Source organism: Lampetra fluviatilis, chromosome 6, assembly GCF_964198595.1.
Source record: "Lampetra fluviatilis chromosome 6, kcLamFluv1.1, whole genome shotgun sequence".
In the NCBI taxonomy this organism is placed as follows: domain Eukaryota; kingdom Metazoa; phylum Chordata; class Hyperoartia; order Petromyzontiformes; family Petromyzontidae; genus Lampetra; species Lampetra fluviatilis.
Genome location: NC_136280.1, coordinates 834,251 through 849,894, shown reverse-complemented (window position 1 = coordinate 849,894; position 15,644 = coordinate 834,251). Strand labels below are relative to the sequence as shown.

The window sequence follows — 15,644 nt, the reverse complement described above, 5'->3', positions numbered from 1 at the left end:
ACACGCGTGGGCTGGCTCACTCACTCACACACACACACGTGGGCTGGCTCACTCACACACACACACACGTGGACTCACTCACACACACGCGTGGGCTGGCTCACTCACACACACACGTGGGCTGGCTCACTCACACACACACACGTGGACTCACTCACACACAAACACATTGTGGGCTGGCTCACACACACACACACGTGGGCACGTGGGCTCGCACACACACAGACACACACGTGGGCACGTGGGCACACTCACACACACGTGGGCTCACACACACACACGTGGGCTGGCTCACTCACACACACACACGTGGACTCACACACACGCGTGGGCTGGCTCTATCACTCACACACACGTGGACTCACACACACACACACGTGGACACGTGGGCTCACTCACACACACACACGTGGGCACGTGGGCTCACTCACACACACACACGTGGGCTGGCTCACTCACGCACACACGTGGGCTCGCACACACACAGACACACACACAGACACACACGTGGGCACGTGGGCTCACTCACACACGCCCTGCCTCCCTCGCTAAAAACCCAACACGTTCGTCAATAACACGACTCGAAAGGGAAGATAATAAGTGGAGAGAGTAATCCGTGACATTTTTGGTAATGGCCCGGTGTCGTGGCTGAGAGACACCCACAACCCCTCTCTGTGTCTCTGTGTCTCTGTGTCTCTGTCACGTTCTGTCTCCGTCTGAGCCCTGACTCCTCCTTCGGTGACTCGATCTCCACGATTGCTGTCTCTGTCTCACTGTCTCAGTCTCACTCTGTCTCTGTTTCGGTGTCTCTTGTCTGTCTCACTGTGTCTCTTTCTCCCTGTGTCTCTGTTTCTGTCTGTCTCCCTGTGTCTCCGTCCCCCTGCGTCTCTCCGACTATTCACCATCTCCACCTCCTCTCCGTCTCTCTGTTTGACTGCTGCTCTCTCTGCGGCTCCTACTTTGCCCACACTACTTCCTCTCTCTCGCTTCCAACTTCCCCCTCTGTCTCCCGCAATGCTTTTCCTTTCTCCGCTGTCATCCTCATCACTGAAGTCTTCCCGTCTCCCCAAATGCCCTTTCTACTTTGCAGTATATCCACATTCTCTGCGCGTCTCCTGCCTGTCCCCCTGTCGCTGTCTCCCTGCCTGAGCTTCTCTCCTGGCGGGTGTGTCCCTCTGTCTGCCTGCCCGTCTCTCTCCGTCTGCCCCCTCCTCCCTCTTCTCTCTCCTTGGCGACCCCCCCCCACGCTCATCCCACGCACTCTGCGGCGCTGCGCCCCCTGCAGGAAGGGCCCCGCGACGGCGTGGTGGCAAACAATGCCAACGACGTCATCATCAAGCAGATCGCCCATTGGCCGACTTGCCACATCTCAGGCCTGTGGTGGCAGCTTGCAGGGAGGCCTTCATCTAGCAGTGGATTGACCGTAGCTGCTGCAGCTGCGGCTGCTGGTGATGATGATAATGGCGTTGTGTTTTCCGCCGCAGGGTGAGGGCGAACTGGAGAAGGGGATGGAGATGAGGAAGTGGGTTCTCTCCGGGATCCTGGCGAGCGAGGAGACCTACCTGTCTCACCTGGAGGCCCTGCTGCTGGTACGTGCCAGCTCGACCCGCTGCTCGACTCGCGGTGGGAGGCTGTCCGCCGCACGTGTGGGGAAACGTCCAGGACGTTTGAGCAAAGACCCAAGTCGGGGGACTCGCTTTCCCTCTCGCCTTTTAACAACATAACGAATTTAATTTACGAATCTTGGGGTGCTGTACCCTTGACCCCTGGTTCCCCCGTGACCTCTGAGTCCCCCCCGACGACCCCCAAGTCTTTTCAAGTCCCCCCGATGACCCCCCTGGTTCCCCCCCGCAGCCGATGCGGCCGCTGAAGGCGGCGGCGACGACGTCCCAGCCGGTGCTCACGACGCAGCAGATCGACACGATCTTCTTCCGCGTGGCGGAGCTCTACCAGGTGCACCGCGAGTTCTACCAAGCGCTGCTGCCACGCGTGCAGCAGTGGAGCCATGCGCAGCGCGTCGGGGACCTCTTCCAGAAGCTCGTAAGTGCGACGCGCGCACACACGCACGCGACTCCGCGCACGCATGCAACACCCGGCCGCCTTTGTATCCCTAGTGGCGATGCTTACACATCGCACCAGGTACTCATTTGAGGCTGAGTCGACCTAGGGGAGGCTGAGGACCGGATTAGATCATCGTCACCGGTGTCGACCGTGAGCGGGAATGGAACCCGTGTCGCCAGGTTCGTAGCGCAGTGCGCTTACCGCTACACCACCGCTGCGCACTGCTGCTCCACGAGCAAGTGTGGGTCTGCGTGCTGCAACACGCATATCCACACGCGCTTGTGTACCCGCTCGCTGCTGCACTGCACACGTAGTTGCATACGTGCCCCTGTCACCGCTGCACTTTGCGCACACGTACACACACGTACACACACGTACAGCTCTGCTTACTCACGACAGGGATGGAACTGTACCGAGGTTTGGCACCACGATCACCACATTGAACTTCATCGCAGTTGACTGCACAGCGTTGACAATCGACGTGGGCCAGAGTGAGAATGTTTGGTTTGAGGGAAACGATGGTCACCCCGACTTTGACCCTCATCCAACCTGGGCCCAGGCCTCTCCCGGTGCAGCGCATCAACGTCAGCACTGGGAGACAAAGGTGGCGGCCCGCTGGGGTGCTGGCCACACCACTTCCTGCACCGTGCCGGCCTTCATGGGCGCGCGCTAACAGGACGCGACCCAGTAGTCCGTTAAGGCTCTAGGGAGATCTTTGTCTTCATTTGTGTATGAAGAGGCCTGGGTGGGGGTTACGGTATGTGTGTGCATGTATGTGCGTGTGTGTGTGGAGAGCCTTGTGTGGGAGAGCTCTCCTATTGGAATGTGCGCTGTGATTAGGCCTCTTGTTGTGATGGTATTTCACTCTCGGGAAAGGTTAATGCGCGCTGAAGTTGTCACTCCGCTCGGGTTGAGTGCGCGAGGCATTGCGACGGCTGCTGGTGAGGGCACGCGTGCCGTTGCCTGTGCGATGGAGGGCGCACCTCGGCGTTTCGTGCCTTTGTCTGTTTGAAGTACACGAACCCGGTGACCTGGGTTAGATTCCCAGCCATGTAGGGTGATGGGTTTGTGTATGGTGAGATTAATGCATCGTATGTATGTGCGTAGGGAGCCTCAGCGCAGTGGTTAGCGTGTGGCACACAGTTCCCGAACCGTGGCTAACATCAGTGGCCAGAACCACGTCCAGGCAGCTCGACGTGGTTCTGGCCACACCAACCTCTCGTGCTCCATGCCAGCCTTGATCGGAGCTCGCTTACGGCCCTTGTCCCGATCAGTCTGTACGGCCACGCGGGGGACCTTTGTCTCAAACCGTTGTCCAAATATTTTCTCTGCCGTCATTGTCGGTGACGCCCCTGGCGATTCGGTAATTTACCAGAAGTGCCGGGCGTCGTAATAACTCTGCGGTGCGGGCGGCATCCGTCGGCCGGGCGCCCCCCCCGGCCCCTCCCCCCTCTCTCACGGCTGACCTTTGACCCCGAGCGGTGCCTTTGGTTGTCAGAGTTGAGCGAAGGTCTGCGAAGGCCGCGGCGGCCCAGGAAGTCTGTGGGACGTAGCGACGCCGTGACCATAAAAGAAGGAAAAATGCCCAGGGGGGAAACGTTTCGGGCACCGGCCCTTCTTCTCCGTAGCAGAGGGGCTGTGATGATTGCCACCGATACATGACTCGTGTGGACGATAGATATTTCATACGGAGAAGGGGCCATTGCCTGAAACGTCGAATATGACTTTGTTCCCTCGTAATAGGGCAGCATTATTGACCAATGTCCGTGCTTTGTGCGCCACTACCAACACAGCAGCAGCATCACAATTCATCTTGTTTACTGGTGACGTACACCGTGGACGTTATGGTGATGTAGGTGTTTACTTTCGGCCAAATCCCAACTCGTACGCCGTGTTTAGTTTTCTGCGTTTCCTCCGCGCGGCGCATGGCCGCCTCTTGCCGTTGTCTTCGTGGCGCAGGTGTGAGCGGGGGGTGGGGGGGGGCTCTGGAATTTAAACGTCCTCCTTGGAAGGGGGTGGGGGGGGGCCCTGTGGACACGGGATGAGGTTGATTCTTTTTTCTTCCATAAAACTGTCGAGGATGTGGTGGGTGGGGGGGGTGAATAACGGGCGGCCGTGCCGCGGCCTCCTCGTAAAACCACCGGCAGAAAGCGGCGGCCATTTCTACTTTTATTATTTTTAATGCGCCGCTTTATCTTAAGGCCCGGCCAAACGCCCCCCCCCCCCCCCGCTGGGAGCCCCCCAACATAACTTTACTGACACCCCCTCGAGAGGCGGAGTGGAATGAGAGAGCAACAGAATGCGGCGAGGCCATAGTGTCACCGATTTCCAATTTCGCGAAAATACGGACAAGAGGTGAATATTAACAACACAAAGGTGTGCTGCTCACCGAGCAGGAGATCGAGGCATTGGCTCCCAGCATGCCGTGCGTGTACGTCCTGTGACAATGCTGTCGGCGCTGCCGAGACAGAGATCACGCATTAAATAGAGCGGTGCGCTAGGGTCACGGATTTCCTGGCATTTTGGTGTTTGAGAAGATGGCATAAAATCAAGCGGGCTATTTAAAGCATAAAAAATAGTCGAAACAGAGCGAGGGGACCCAACTGAAAGATGTAACTGTCCATACTAATTACGTATCAGCGGCAAACTTAATTGGTGATGTCTGCAAGGCCTGCCAGGCATCACCAATTTATTACCAGAAGTGGCTCCCTGTCACTCTGCGAGGCTGCAACCTGAGGTAAATAAAATTGGACGTATGATTGGAAGAGTAAGAATCCGTCACGATAGGGGAAGAGGGGAGAGCTGTACATGCGTCGACTTGAATGGTGTAATATTATTATTGTTGCTACGCAGCTGAAAAACACCAGGAAGACCGACAAATTCCCCGGGACAGCGACTGCCTCGAAAGAAGGCCCATCCTGGGGAACAACCGGGACAGGCGGCAACTCTGCTCGCCGGGCGAGGCCTGCCTGCAGGGCCCCAAATCCAACACGGCTCCCTGCCGCCCCACCTCGCCCTGTCACCGACGCCGTGGGCAGTGTTCCTCGTCGCCCACTTGGCCGTGAACGGCGGCGCTTGGCGCCGGCGCTCAAGCGGGATTTATATATCAAGTTATTTATTTATTTTAACCGAGCGGCGCTTCTCAAGCCACTCGTGCAGCCCGCCGCCTCCAGCGAGGCTCCCCCCCCCCCCACCGGCGCCGGGAGCGCCGCTTAGAGTGAGCACCACGAGGTGGTGCGAGATAAACGCCTTGTTACGGTTAGACATCTCCGCCCGCCGACAGCCGGCAGGGTGGGGGGGGCGGGGGGCTTGGCCCTCCCAGCCGCCGGCCCATGTGCCGGGCCCTGCGCCACGAGTAGCCGTGCCATGTGTGTGGGCAAACGAGGGTCCCGTGTCTGGCAAAACCGCGGAGACGCTGGCACGGTTGGTGGTTTCATTTAGAATTGTGTCCGTGTTGATGGCATAGGACCGAGTCCTGCTGGGTCACAGGAATTCGACCCGCGCCGTCTTCAAGTTGAGAGTTCACATCTTGGTTGATGGCCACTTCTGGGCACTCGCTCTCCCGCCGCTACTGCCTGTGGTCACTGCTCCCGTGAGCCTCACTCCCTGATTCCCCCACCCATGTTGAGGACTCGAGACTCACTCATCCACACTCCTGCGCAGCCAAACACCACCACCACCACCACACTGCAGGCCGCAACAACCCATTCACCCACTCACTCATACACCCACAAAGACAAAGATCCCCCGAATAGCCTTCAACAGACTGTTGGGGCAAGTGCTGTTATATCGAGTAGTTGCACCTATGAAGGCCAGCACGGCACACGAGGGGGTGAGTGACCAACACCACACCCAGACCCACTCGCCCACTCACTCGCCACACTGCTGCTCACCTCACTTCTCTTCCTGTTTCTTCCCTGGCACCGCTTCACTGTGGAATTCCCTCTCCCGTCATTATCATCGTTTCTTTTCCCAAGTTCTTAAGATAACCTCGCTCAATTCAACAAACACTAACTTGTATTAATTATACCTTCAACAGTGCAGTTTGTTGCTGGCTGCTTGGCGTTTTTGCCCTTGGGGCTATGTTTGGCAACCACACTCCGGTTATCTCATTCAGAGGTCTTCGGGAAACATTGGAGGACGGGTGAAAATGTAAACTGCTATGAAAAGAACAAGCAGGATAACAAATATCACCGTCAGCCAAGTTCCTTCCACTGCTAGACGAAGGCCACCCCCACATCGACACAGTTCCTCGCGGTCCCACCGTGCCCACCGCCCATCACCTCGCTCCCGCGTATAAGCGGCTGCAGCATCGACGGTTCCCGGCTTTTCCTTCTCTATTCGGCTCGGAACTATTTGTACCAACGCTCGCAAAATGTTTCCGTGGGTGAGTGGCGATGTTGGGCTGTGGGTGGCACAGAGGCGTGAAGGTTCCGCCGTGGGCCGCAGGGACCTCCTAGGGGGCCCCTCGGGGGAGACCTCCCGCCGCCTCCGGCCCCCTCCTCGTTGGGCTGGGGGAGCAGCGGAGGTCTCTCCACCTCGGGTCGGGCCTCGTGTTCTCGCCGCTACGCCACGCCGCCACAAACCTCGGCTGCGGCTCCCCGTGACCTCGTCTGTCACCGTACGTGTGCCGCGTCGTGGTCAGCGCGCTGCGCCACAAACCCCGCGACCAGAGTTCAATTCCCGCTCGTGGCCAACATCCGTGGCGAATATCTGAACGGTCCTGGGCCTCCCCTAGGTTGATTAATCTTGAGTGTCTGGTGCGGTGTGTAAACATCAGCACCGGAGAGACAAAGGCAGCGCGCGTGGTGCTGGGCCCACCACCTCCAGAGTTGCCCACGCACAGTAGCATATATTCTATTTGCGTGAACATCCCACATCTCTGCACAGATTATCCCAATGGCTCCACAATTCTCAGAGTGGAGCTTAAAAAAAATAAACCACACAGCTCAAATGTTCACAACAGCTGTAATTGTTTTTTTTTATTCCAAATGGGACATCCCCGGTGTAACTGGACCAGAACCGCAGTGCGACCCCACCGCATATCCCGCAAGCCCCCCCCCCACTCCCCCGGCAGTAAACGCAGTGAGCAGCGTACCACGCGGTGCTGTTGCACGCAGGCTCCGGATTGGTGCATGGCTCCGCTCACAATCCCCCCCTCACTCCTGCTCCCATCGACCGCCTGCGCTAATAGCTCGTGGTAATTGGGAGCACGGCGGAGGGAGCTGGCCGACGCCGGAGTGCACGGCGGCGCCGCGGCCCTCGCCGCTCACATCGAGCGTGACCTTCGCACCGTGCTCACGCCGGTGCCGTTACAGCCACCACCGCCGTCAGCATCGCCACCACCACCACCACTGTCATCGCCACCACCACCACTGTCATCGCCACCACCACCACCATCACTATTGCCATTAACGTCACCACCATGCCACCGCTACCGCCACCACCGCCGTCACTACCGCGGTGGCCACCTTCTACGTCGTCACCGCCCCAGCCGACCGCATCTCCGTGTCCCCCTCACTCCCGCAGCAAAGGGCCTTTGTCGGTCGAACTGCGAGCTGCATTTGTCATTTCCCTCGTCGTTCGGTTCTTCCCTCCCCTGCCACCTTCTTTCCCCCCCCCCCTCCTCCTCCCCCCCCTCCTCCTCCCCCCCCCCTCCTCCTCCCCCCCCCCCCTCCTCCCCCCCCCCCCCTCCTCCCCCTGCTCTTAAACCTCGAGAGCTCCTCGGGGCGGCCGTCACTCGCGTCTCGATTCGGCGCCGTGGGGAGCGGCGCGAGGCCGAGCGGGGGGCTACGTCTGACACGCCACTCGAGATGCGGGCGAGCGGGATCTCCGTGTGTGCGTGCGTGCGTCTCTCCGTGTACGTCACCGTCCGTATGTGTCTTCGTGTGTGTCTCGGTGCTTGTCTCCGTGGGTGTCTCCGTGTATGTGTGGGTGTGCGTACGTGTCTCCGTGCGTGTGTGTATCCGTGCGTGTGTTCTCTGCCTTAAATGAGCACATGGTGTGATGTGGAAACATCGGCATTGGGGAGACAAAGGCGTCCGGGTGTGGTAGACCACACACGCTTATTTGTATGATGTGTTTGTGTGGAGAGCTGGAGCGTCGTGGTGCATGAGTTCCCTTCGCTATAATCCCGACACCACGCAAGTTCGATTCCCGGCCGCGACCTGCCAGGTTGTTTTGGTAACTAGCGCCCAATGGTGCCGCGTTTGCCAGAGCAGAGCCCAAAAATAAAAACAAAAACCTGAAACGTTCTAAAGCTCGAGTTTCCTAAATCCTAAAAACACGGCCCCGGCGCGGAAACTTGGACGCGGTGGCGGCGGCGGTGGTGGCGGCGGTGGTGGCGGCGGTGGTGGCGGCGGTGGCGGCGGTGGTGGCGGCGGTGGCGGCGGTGCCCACGGAGGAGCGGTGCGACGTGATGGGGCGGCTACAGTGAAGCTGGGAGCAGAGGGCACTGGGAGGGCGTGGGCGGGTAGGGGGTGGGGGATGTAGGGGGTGGGGGGTGTGTCCGGGGTGACCTCCGACCCGCTAGCAGCACACAAAGGAGCGTGGGGACCGCGCTCCCCGTGCCGGCGTGCGGAGCCTCTCATCGATTGGGCTGCCGCCTCCCTCGGCTCTATTTTCTTGGCGCGTCTCCTCGTCACGCCACCCCTCCTCTGCAACCGCACCTCCTTGAACTCTTTCCCTCGGCGCGTTCCCCGACGAGGCTCGCGCCGGGCCCCGCCGCGTCCTTGTCCCCCGGGCGCTCGAGCATGGAGAATCGAGCCCCGTCCGGTTGCTGCGGCGACGGCTCGCCGGAATATATAATTATTAAATCCCCCCGCTCCGCGACCGTTTCCCCTTAACGCGTATTTACACGTCCACCTTGGCGGACGTGCGACGGAGTGGGGGGGGGGGTTATTTCTGCGTGCCGTGTCTCGGATCTCGCGTCGTGATCGCTACCACGACGACGATGCGGTGCGACTCTATCGGGCGGTGTCGCCAGCCCCGCCGCTCCCGATCGCTCATTCTCACCGTGCGCGTGTAACCCTCCGCCGCCCGCCCGCCCGTTCCCCCGGCGCTGCCTCTTTGTCTCCTCTCCGCCGGCTCGGATTTCTCTCCCTCTGCCGTTCAGTCGTCCCGCGTCGTTCGCTCCGCGCCGCTTTCTCATCCCGCGCAATTCGCTCCGCCCCACTCGACGTCGCGCTTTCATCAAATAACACCGCGCTTGATCTTTGTTCTATTTGCCACGTCTGCACGCGTGCGTGCGCCTTTGTGTGGGAAAATTTGAATGTAGCTGCTGCCTGTGTTGGAGTTCCCGCCGTGCGTGCGGTGGTTGCCGCCTTCGTTAGTTTTGATAATTTTGCTATTTCCCGCGACTCCCGCGACCCGGCCGGCGAGGCCCCGATGAGCATTTCCTGCGGCCTGTTCGCCAACGGCCTCTTCTGCGGCGTGCACGTGCAGGCCAGCCAGCTGGGCGTGTACCGCGCCTTCATCGACAACTACAAGGCCGCCGTGGAGACCGCCGAGAGATGCTGCCAGGCCAACGCGCAGTTCGCCGAGATCTCCGAGGTCAGTGGCCATCGCCGTCAGGGCGGGGGGGGGGGGGGGCGGGCCGGGCGCGACTGCTCTGGCATACGGAGGGGGGCTGGAGGGGTGCGATGATTGGGGAGGGGGGGGGCGGGAAATTTGACAGGGAGGAGGGGGGCTCCGTCTGTTCAGTACACCGGTGCCCTTGCCACATCCACGCTGCTCGCGGTGGTGACGGTGGAGAGGTCACGGCGGCGGGGTCAGCAGTGGCGCCGTGGTGGGGGGGGGGGTAGAAGAGAGATATGGAGGAGGAGACACGGGCAAGGTTACGGGTGGCACGCGAAAAACACGGGAAACACAGCGGTAGACAGGGTGAGACGGGGAGAGACATGGGGGAGAAACACAGTGGGGGAGACGAGGGGAGACACGGAAAGCAGACGGGGGAGAGACATCGTGGGAGACAGAGGGGAAGGAGGAAGAGAGATGAGGGGATGCGCACAAAAGAAGCGCTGGGAGCCCGGGGACGATGAGGAGGGATGCTCGCGAAAAAAACAAATTAAGAAAACGAAATCGTGGGCGGAAAATGCCGGTCCAGACGGTGCACGCGAGGACAGGGAGCGGGCGGGGAGGAGGAGCAGCGGAGGACAAGGGCAGCGTCGCTCGCTCAGCGCCGTGACGGCGGTGGCGGCCGTCACGGTTCTTCGTTTTCTCTTTTTAATTCACGCGCAGAGGTCACCCGCACAGAGGTCACCGTCCCTCCCGTCGATGACGCGGAGGAGGAGGAATCCATGTTTTCTTTTAATTTCCTCCCTCCCGCCGGACAAATTTTAATTCCGAAAATATTCCTGTAATGAACCTGGCGACAGATGCAACACCGTGGGTAAACGAGCGAGTGTCACTGAGATCGATGCGGTTTTGTTGAGGAAACAACGTATGGGTGGCGGTGACGGCGTTGAATGTCCTTGCCCCGTATCTGTCTTGCCGCTGAGTGCCGTGTAATCGGCAGCGTTCGGCACGTGCAGCGGGGGGTCTAATTTGCGGCTATAAGTCGCGAGCGACGTGCCGGCTCTTAGCCAACGGTTCCAGCGACCCAGGTGAAGTCGTCGGCTCGGAGAACGCTTCATCGGCGTGCGAGGTGTCTCTGCTGGCGGCTGTTTGCTCCTGTGGCAACGTCAGTTCGATTCTTGGCCCACGGCTAACGCCAGTGGCGAGTGATGTCCCCGAACCTGGCCTGGGCTGCCACCCCTGCCCCTCCACCCCACCCACCTTTCACCGATTCGCGCTGACTAGCGTGGTGAAGTACGCCGCTCACGAACACGCATCGCTGGGATCTCTTGTGCCGCCTCAGAATCTCAGGGTCCGAAGCTCCAAAGAATCCAAGGACCACGCGAGCAAACACACGCTGGAAGGTACGGACACAGGAACACAGCAACGCGCTCTTGCACAGCCCTGCATTCAGCGCTCGTGTGCGCATGTCTATGTGTGCGCATGTCTGTGTGTGCGCATGTCTGTGTGTGCGCATGTCTGTGTGTGCGCATGTCTGTGTGTGCGCATGTCTATGTGTGCGCATGTCTATGTGTGCGCATGTCTATGTGTGCGCATGTCTGTGTGTGTGTGCGCATGTCTGTGTGTGCGCATGTCTGTGTGTGTGTGCGCATGTCTGTGTGTGCGCATGTCTGTGTGTGTGTGCGCATGTCTGTGTGTGTGTGCGCATGTCTGTGTGTGCGCATGTCTGTGTGTGTGTGCGTATGTCTGTGTGTGTGTGCGCATGTCTGTGTGTGCGCATGTCTGTGTGTGCGCATGTCTGTGTGTGCGCATGTCTGTCTGTGTGTGCGCATGTCTGTGTGTGCGCATGTCTGTGTGTGTGTGCGTATGTCTGTGTGTGCGCATGTCTGTGTGTGTGTGCGCATGTCTGTGTGTGTGTGCGCGTGTCTGTGTGTGTGTGCGCATGTCTGTGTGTGTGTGCGCGTGTCTGTGTGTGTGTGCGCGTGTCTGTGTGTGTGTGCGCATGTCTGTGTGTGTGTGCGCGTGTCTGTGTGTGTGTGCGCATGTCTGTGTGTGTGTGCGCATGTCTGTGTGTGTGTGCGCGTGTCTGTGTGTGTGTGCGCGTCTGTGTAGCAGTGGTGTAGCGGTTAGCGCTACGCTGCGCTACGAACCTGGTGGCCCGGTTTCGATTCCCGATCACGGTCGACACCAGTGACAGTTATCTAATCCGTTCCTGGGCTTCCCCTAGGTCGACTCAGCCTCAAATGAGTATTAGGTGCGGTGTGTAAACATCGCCACTAGAGAGACAAAGGCGGCCGGGCGTGGTGTTGGCCAGCCCACCTCCTCGTGAGCTCGCTAACAGCACTTGCCCTAACAGTCGACTGCAGGCTATACGGCGGGATCTTTGTTTTCTGTGTTTGTGTGTCCACGTGCGTGTGGGGAGCTGTGGAGCAGCGGTTAACCACACTGCGCCATTAACCCGGCAACCGAGTTCGATTCTCACTCATGACCAAAAAGAATGGAAAATATTTGAACCGGTCCTAGGCCTCTCCTACGTCTATTCAGCACTGGGAAGACAAAGGCGGTCGGGCGTGGTGATGGCCACGCCATGCACTCGTGTGCCGTGCGAGCCTGGTGCTTGTGAACGGCACTTGCCCCAGGTGCACACACCTGGGTGGTGCGGACTAATGTCCACTCGATTCTGCGTCACCGTCTGCCACACGGGGGCAGCTGCCATGAGGGGGTCCCCTATAGCCAAAAATACCCTGCAATGGAGCATTTGAATGATTGAGATGCGATGGTGTGCAGAACTTTCAGATGCTGGGGCAAATGTATTTTTATTCGTTGGTGTGGGTGTCCACGGGACCTCTTCTTTAATCCATACATCCGCGTGTACACACACGCACAGAGTTCCCACGGGTCGCGGATGCGTGCGCAGAGAGAGCTTTGTGTTTGGTCATCCTGACTCTGTGTTTACGCCCGCTACCTTGCGCCGCTCCCGCCTCTCCTGCCCCCCTCCCTCCCGTCCGCCCGCCCGCCCGCCCGTCCTGCGATCGCCGGCGCCCCCAGCGCTACTCTACAAGCCGGTGGACAAGGTCACGCGCAGCACGCTAGTCCTGCATGTGAGTGCGGCACGCAGCGCGTCACGCGGCGGGGTCGCCCGGCACGCCCGGCCTTGTGCCAGGCAGGCGAGATTCCCACCGGCGCTTTCCAACCGTGGGCGGTGGTGGTGGGCACGCCTGGCATCCTGAGAGATACACCTTTCCCCCCTCGCACACGTGGGATTTTCCGGGCGTTACGGTTTCCCCCCGCGTGTAAGCGCTCGTTAATTGGCCGATAACACCTCAATATATAGAGGACCACAGAGCTTGGGCAACGATTGGCGCTGGTTCGCCGCGTGGCTGCTGCCTTCCTGCTGGATCTGTCGGTTCCTCCTCGTGCCTTTGAGTCGTTCTCTGCTTTCGAGGGCGAGTGAATACTGTGCGTTGTGCTACAAGTTGAACTTGTTATTTTTATTATTATATTATTAATACCCGTGCAAAGATGTTGCTGCCTCTAGGGACTCGCCCAACAGAAAACTGGCCACATGAATGATAAAGTTAATGCCACAAACTTAGAGACACAAACCAGAGCAAAAAAGGAACTATTAGCTAAGAAAGAAACTAGTTTTTTGCCCTGACGTTGCTCATCGTCCGTGATCGAGTGAACGTCGAGTGAACGTCGAGTGAACGAGTCCGTGCTCGCGCTGCCGTGCGGCTCTCCCGTTGTGTTGCGTCGCGCGCGCCGGTCGGTAAGACGGCTCTCCGGCGATCGGCTCCACGTGCCGGGAGCGTGTTGGGGAACACGTGTGTTGCACGGTGCGTGGGTGCGAGCAGGACCTGCTGAAGCACACCCCGGTGACGCACCCCGACTACCCGCTGCTCCAGGACGCTTTGCGCATCTCCCAGAGCTTCCTCTCCAGCATCAACGAAGAGATCACGCCCCGGCGGCAGTCGGTCACCGTCAAGAAGGGCGAGGTCAGAGACGCTGCCCGGCACACGCCGGGTCACACGCCGGGTCACATGCTGGGTCACATGCTGGGTCACGCGTTGGGTGACGCGTTGGGTCACATGCTGGGTCACATGCTGGGTCACACGCCGGGTCACATGGCACGCACGCAGATGAACGTCGCTTTCAGAGCCCCGTTCAGAGATGGGGTCTTTCTGGAGCGTGCCGTGCCCAAGGGGGAGGCCTCTGTCCGTCGCGTCAAGGCCTCGACAAGGGGAGCGCCGTTTACCTCGGTGGCGTCTGACCGGGCGCCAACGCAGGCGGCGCCGTCACCGGGCTCGCGCCGCGCCGTACCGAGCGCCCGCGTGCGATGGTGCTGTTGGGAGTGCACCACGACCCGAGTCAATTATTTTTCCCCGCTGGGGCCAGACAGACAGACGCACGCAGATAAGGACGGACAGACGTTCACTCAGAGACACGGACCCACACAAAGACACCGACGGACAGACCCACAGGCAGAAACGAGGCTGCACAGAGAGACCTGAACCACAGCTCATGCTCCTCCAGCGCAGGGGGTTTGTGTTCCTCTTGCTCGGCACGCCCCGCACCCCTACAAGCCTGCACACCCCCGCACACCCGCACACCCGCACCCCCGTGCCCGTGCTGTGAGGCTCGCGTTGTTTTCTTTAAAAATTCCTGGGTTTTTTTTTGTTTAACTCCCGAGATTTTTTTCTTCTGCCTGGAACGTGCTGCGGCCACGCGACGGCAAAAACAAAAACCGCTCGGCACGTGACGGTCGAGTGCCGTGGTCGACGCGGCAGACAATCCGGCGTCGCGTTCACCGCCGCCGAGTGTGAAGGGCAGGAGGTTAGGGTGGGGTGGGAGGGAGGGGGGCCGGGGGAAGGGGGGGGCGCAGGCCACGTCATCGCCTACCTGGCTCGCGCTGTGACTCACGCGAGGCTCCGGCCACGTCACGCCGTGGGAAGCGAGAGTTTCTGAAGCGGTGCCAGGCGGGTTCTTGCCCGAGGTGGGTTTTGCCCGTCCCACGCTCTCGCCCCAAACCCCCCTCGCTCCCCGCCCCTGGTTTCTCTCTTGCCGTTCGTGGTTTTCGCTCGGGACGTCAGGACGGTCGCCGCCGTGGTAACGTAGCGGGCTTCTCAGGGCGCCACTTCCTGCCCCAGGCCTCGAGACTTCCTGTCTTTGCTGCTCCTCACCCCGTTAACTAAAGGTGCACTTCTCAACCAACTCGTACAGATATCTGTCTCAACCGCCAATAGATTACCTTCTCATTGGAGATGCCTGAGCCTACCGCAGATATCTCCCCTATTCACGGAGATGTCTGTCCTAGCGACACAACTGGAAAACGCTTGAGGGTATCGTATATGCACAGCGGGCAGTTAGTGAAAATGCGTGGAATTGAGAACACACGTGGGTCGAGAGACCATCGTACTCGCAAGGAAAGCAAGCGGGCCTCGGGGGCGGACGAGGGCCGGTGGTGGAGACTCTCCTGGGGAGTGGCGGCCAAAGTTGGGAACCCACCACGCCAGTGCCGGCCGTGGAGACGGAGCGACGGAATGGTGCCGGGTGGATCGTTGCATGGCGTGGCCGCGAGAGGGTGGCGAAGCCTCCGCCCAGTAGTGGAGCGATGGCGGCCGTCGTTGTCGATGACTCCGCTGCTCGGGGCGCGCGTGGCGTGGCGACGCGGCGGCGAGGGCGTGGTGACGATGCGGCGGCGAGGCCGTGGCTCCGCGGGGCTCCGCAGGGTGGCAGCGCCGTTATCTACGGCGGCGCCGAAGGGAAGTCATTGCCATGTGCCGCGTAAACGGTGCCCTAGTGGGTTTGTGCGTACGCAGTGCGTGCGTGCGTGTGTGTGCATGTGTGTGTGTGCGTGTGTGTGTGCGCAGTGGGGAGCGGTATTGCAGCGGTTAGCACACCGCGCTACGAACCCAGCAACAAGTTTGATTTCCACGCGCAACCGATGAACAGTGGACAATCCTTGAACCGGTTCCTGGGCCTCCCCTAGGTCGACTCAACCTTAAATGGGAACCTTGTGCAGTGTGTAAACATCGCCACTGGGAAGACAAAGTCAGTCGGCGTGGTGG

The 15,644-nt window shown here is 59.9% G+C and overlaps 1 protein-coding gene across 3 annotated transcripts in view; it reads left to right on the top strand.

Moving 5' to 3' along the window:
• The window catches only part of LOC144932990 (active breakpoint cluster region-related protein-like), a 56,248-nt gene that overhangs the window by 27,388 nt on the left and 13,216 nt on the right, over window positions 1-15,644 (top strand). For all 3 annotated transcript variants that reach the window (XM_078857408.1, XM_078857406.1, XM_078857405.1), the window contains exons 3-8: window positions 1,485-1,589; window positions 1,855-2,040; window positions 9,505-9,612; window positions 10,919-10,979; window positions 12,625-12,677; window positions 13,431-13,571. In XM_078857408.1, coding sequence (XP_078713534.1) covers window positions 1,485-1,589; window positions 1,855-2,040; window positions 9,505-9,612; window positions 10,919-10,979; window positions 12,625-12,677; window positions 13,431-13,571 — 654 coding nt within the window. The remainder of the gene's footprint in view (window positions 1-1,484; window positions 1,590-1,854; window positions 2,041-9,504; window positions 9,613-10,918; window positions 10,980-12,624; window positions 12,678-13,430; window positions 13,572-15,644) is intronic.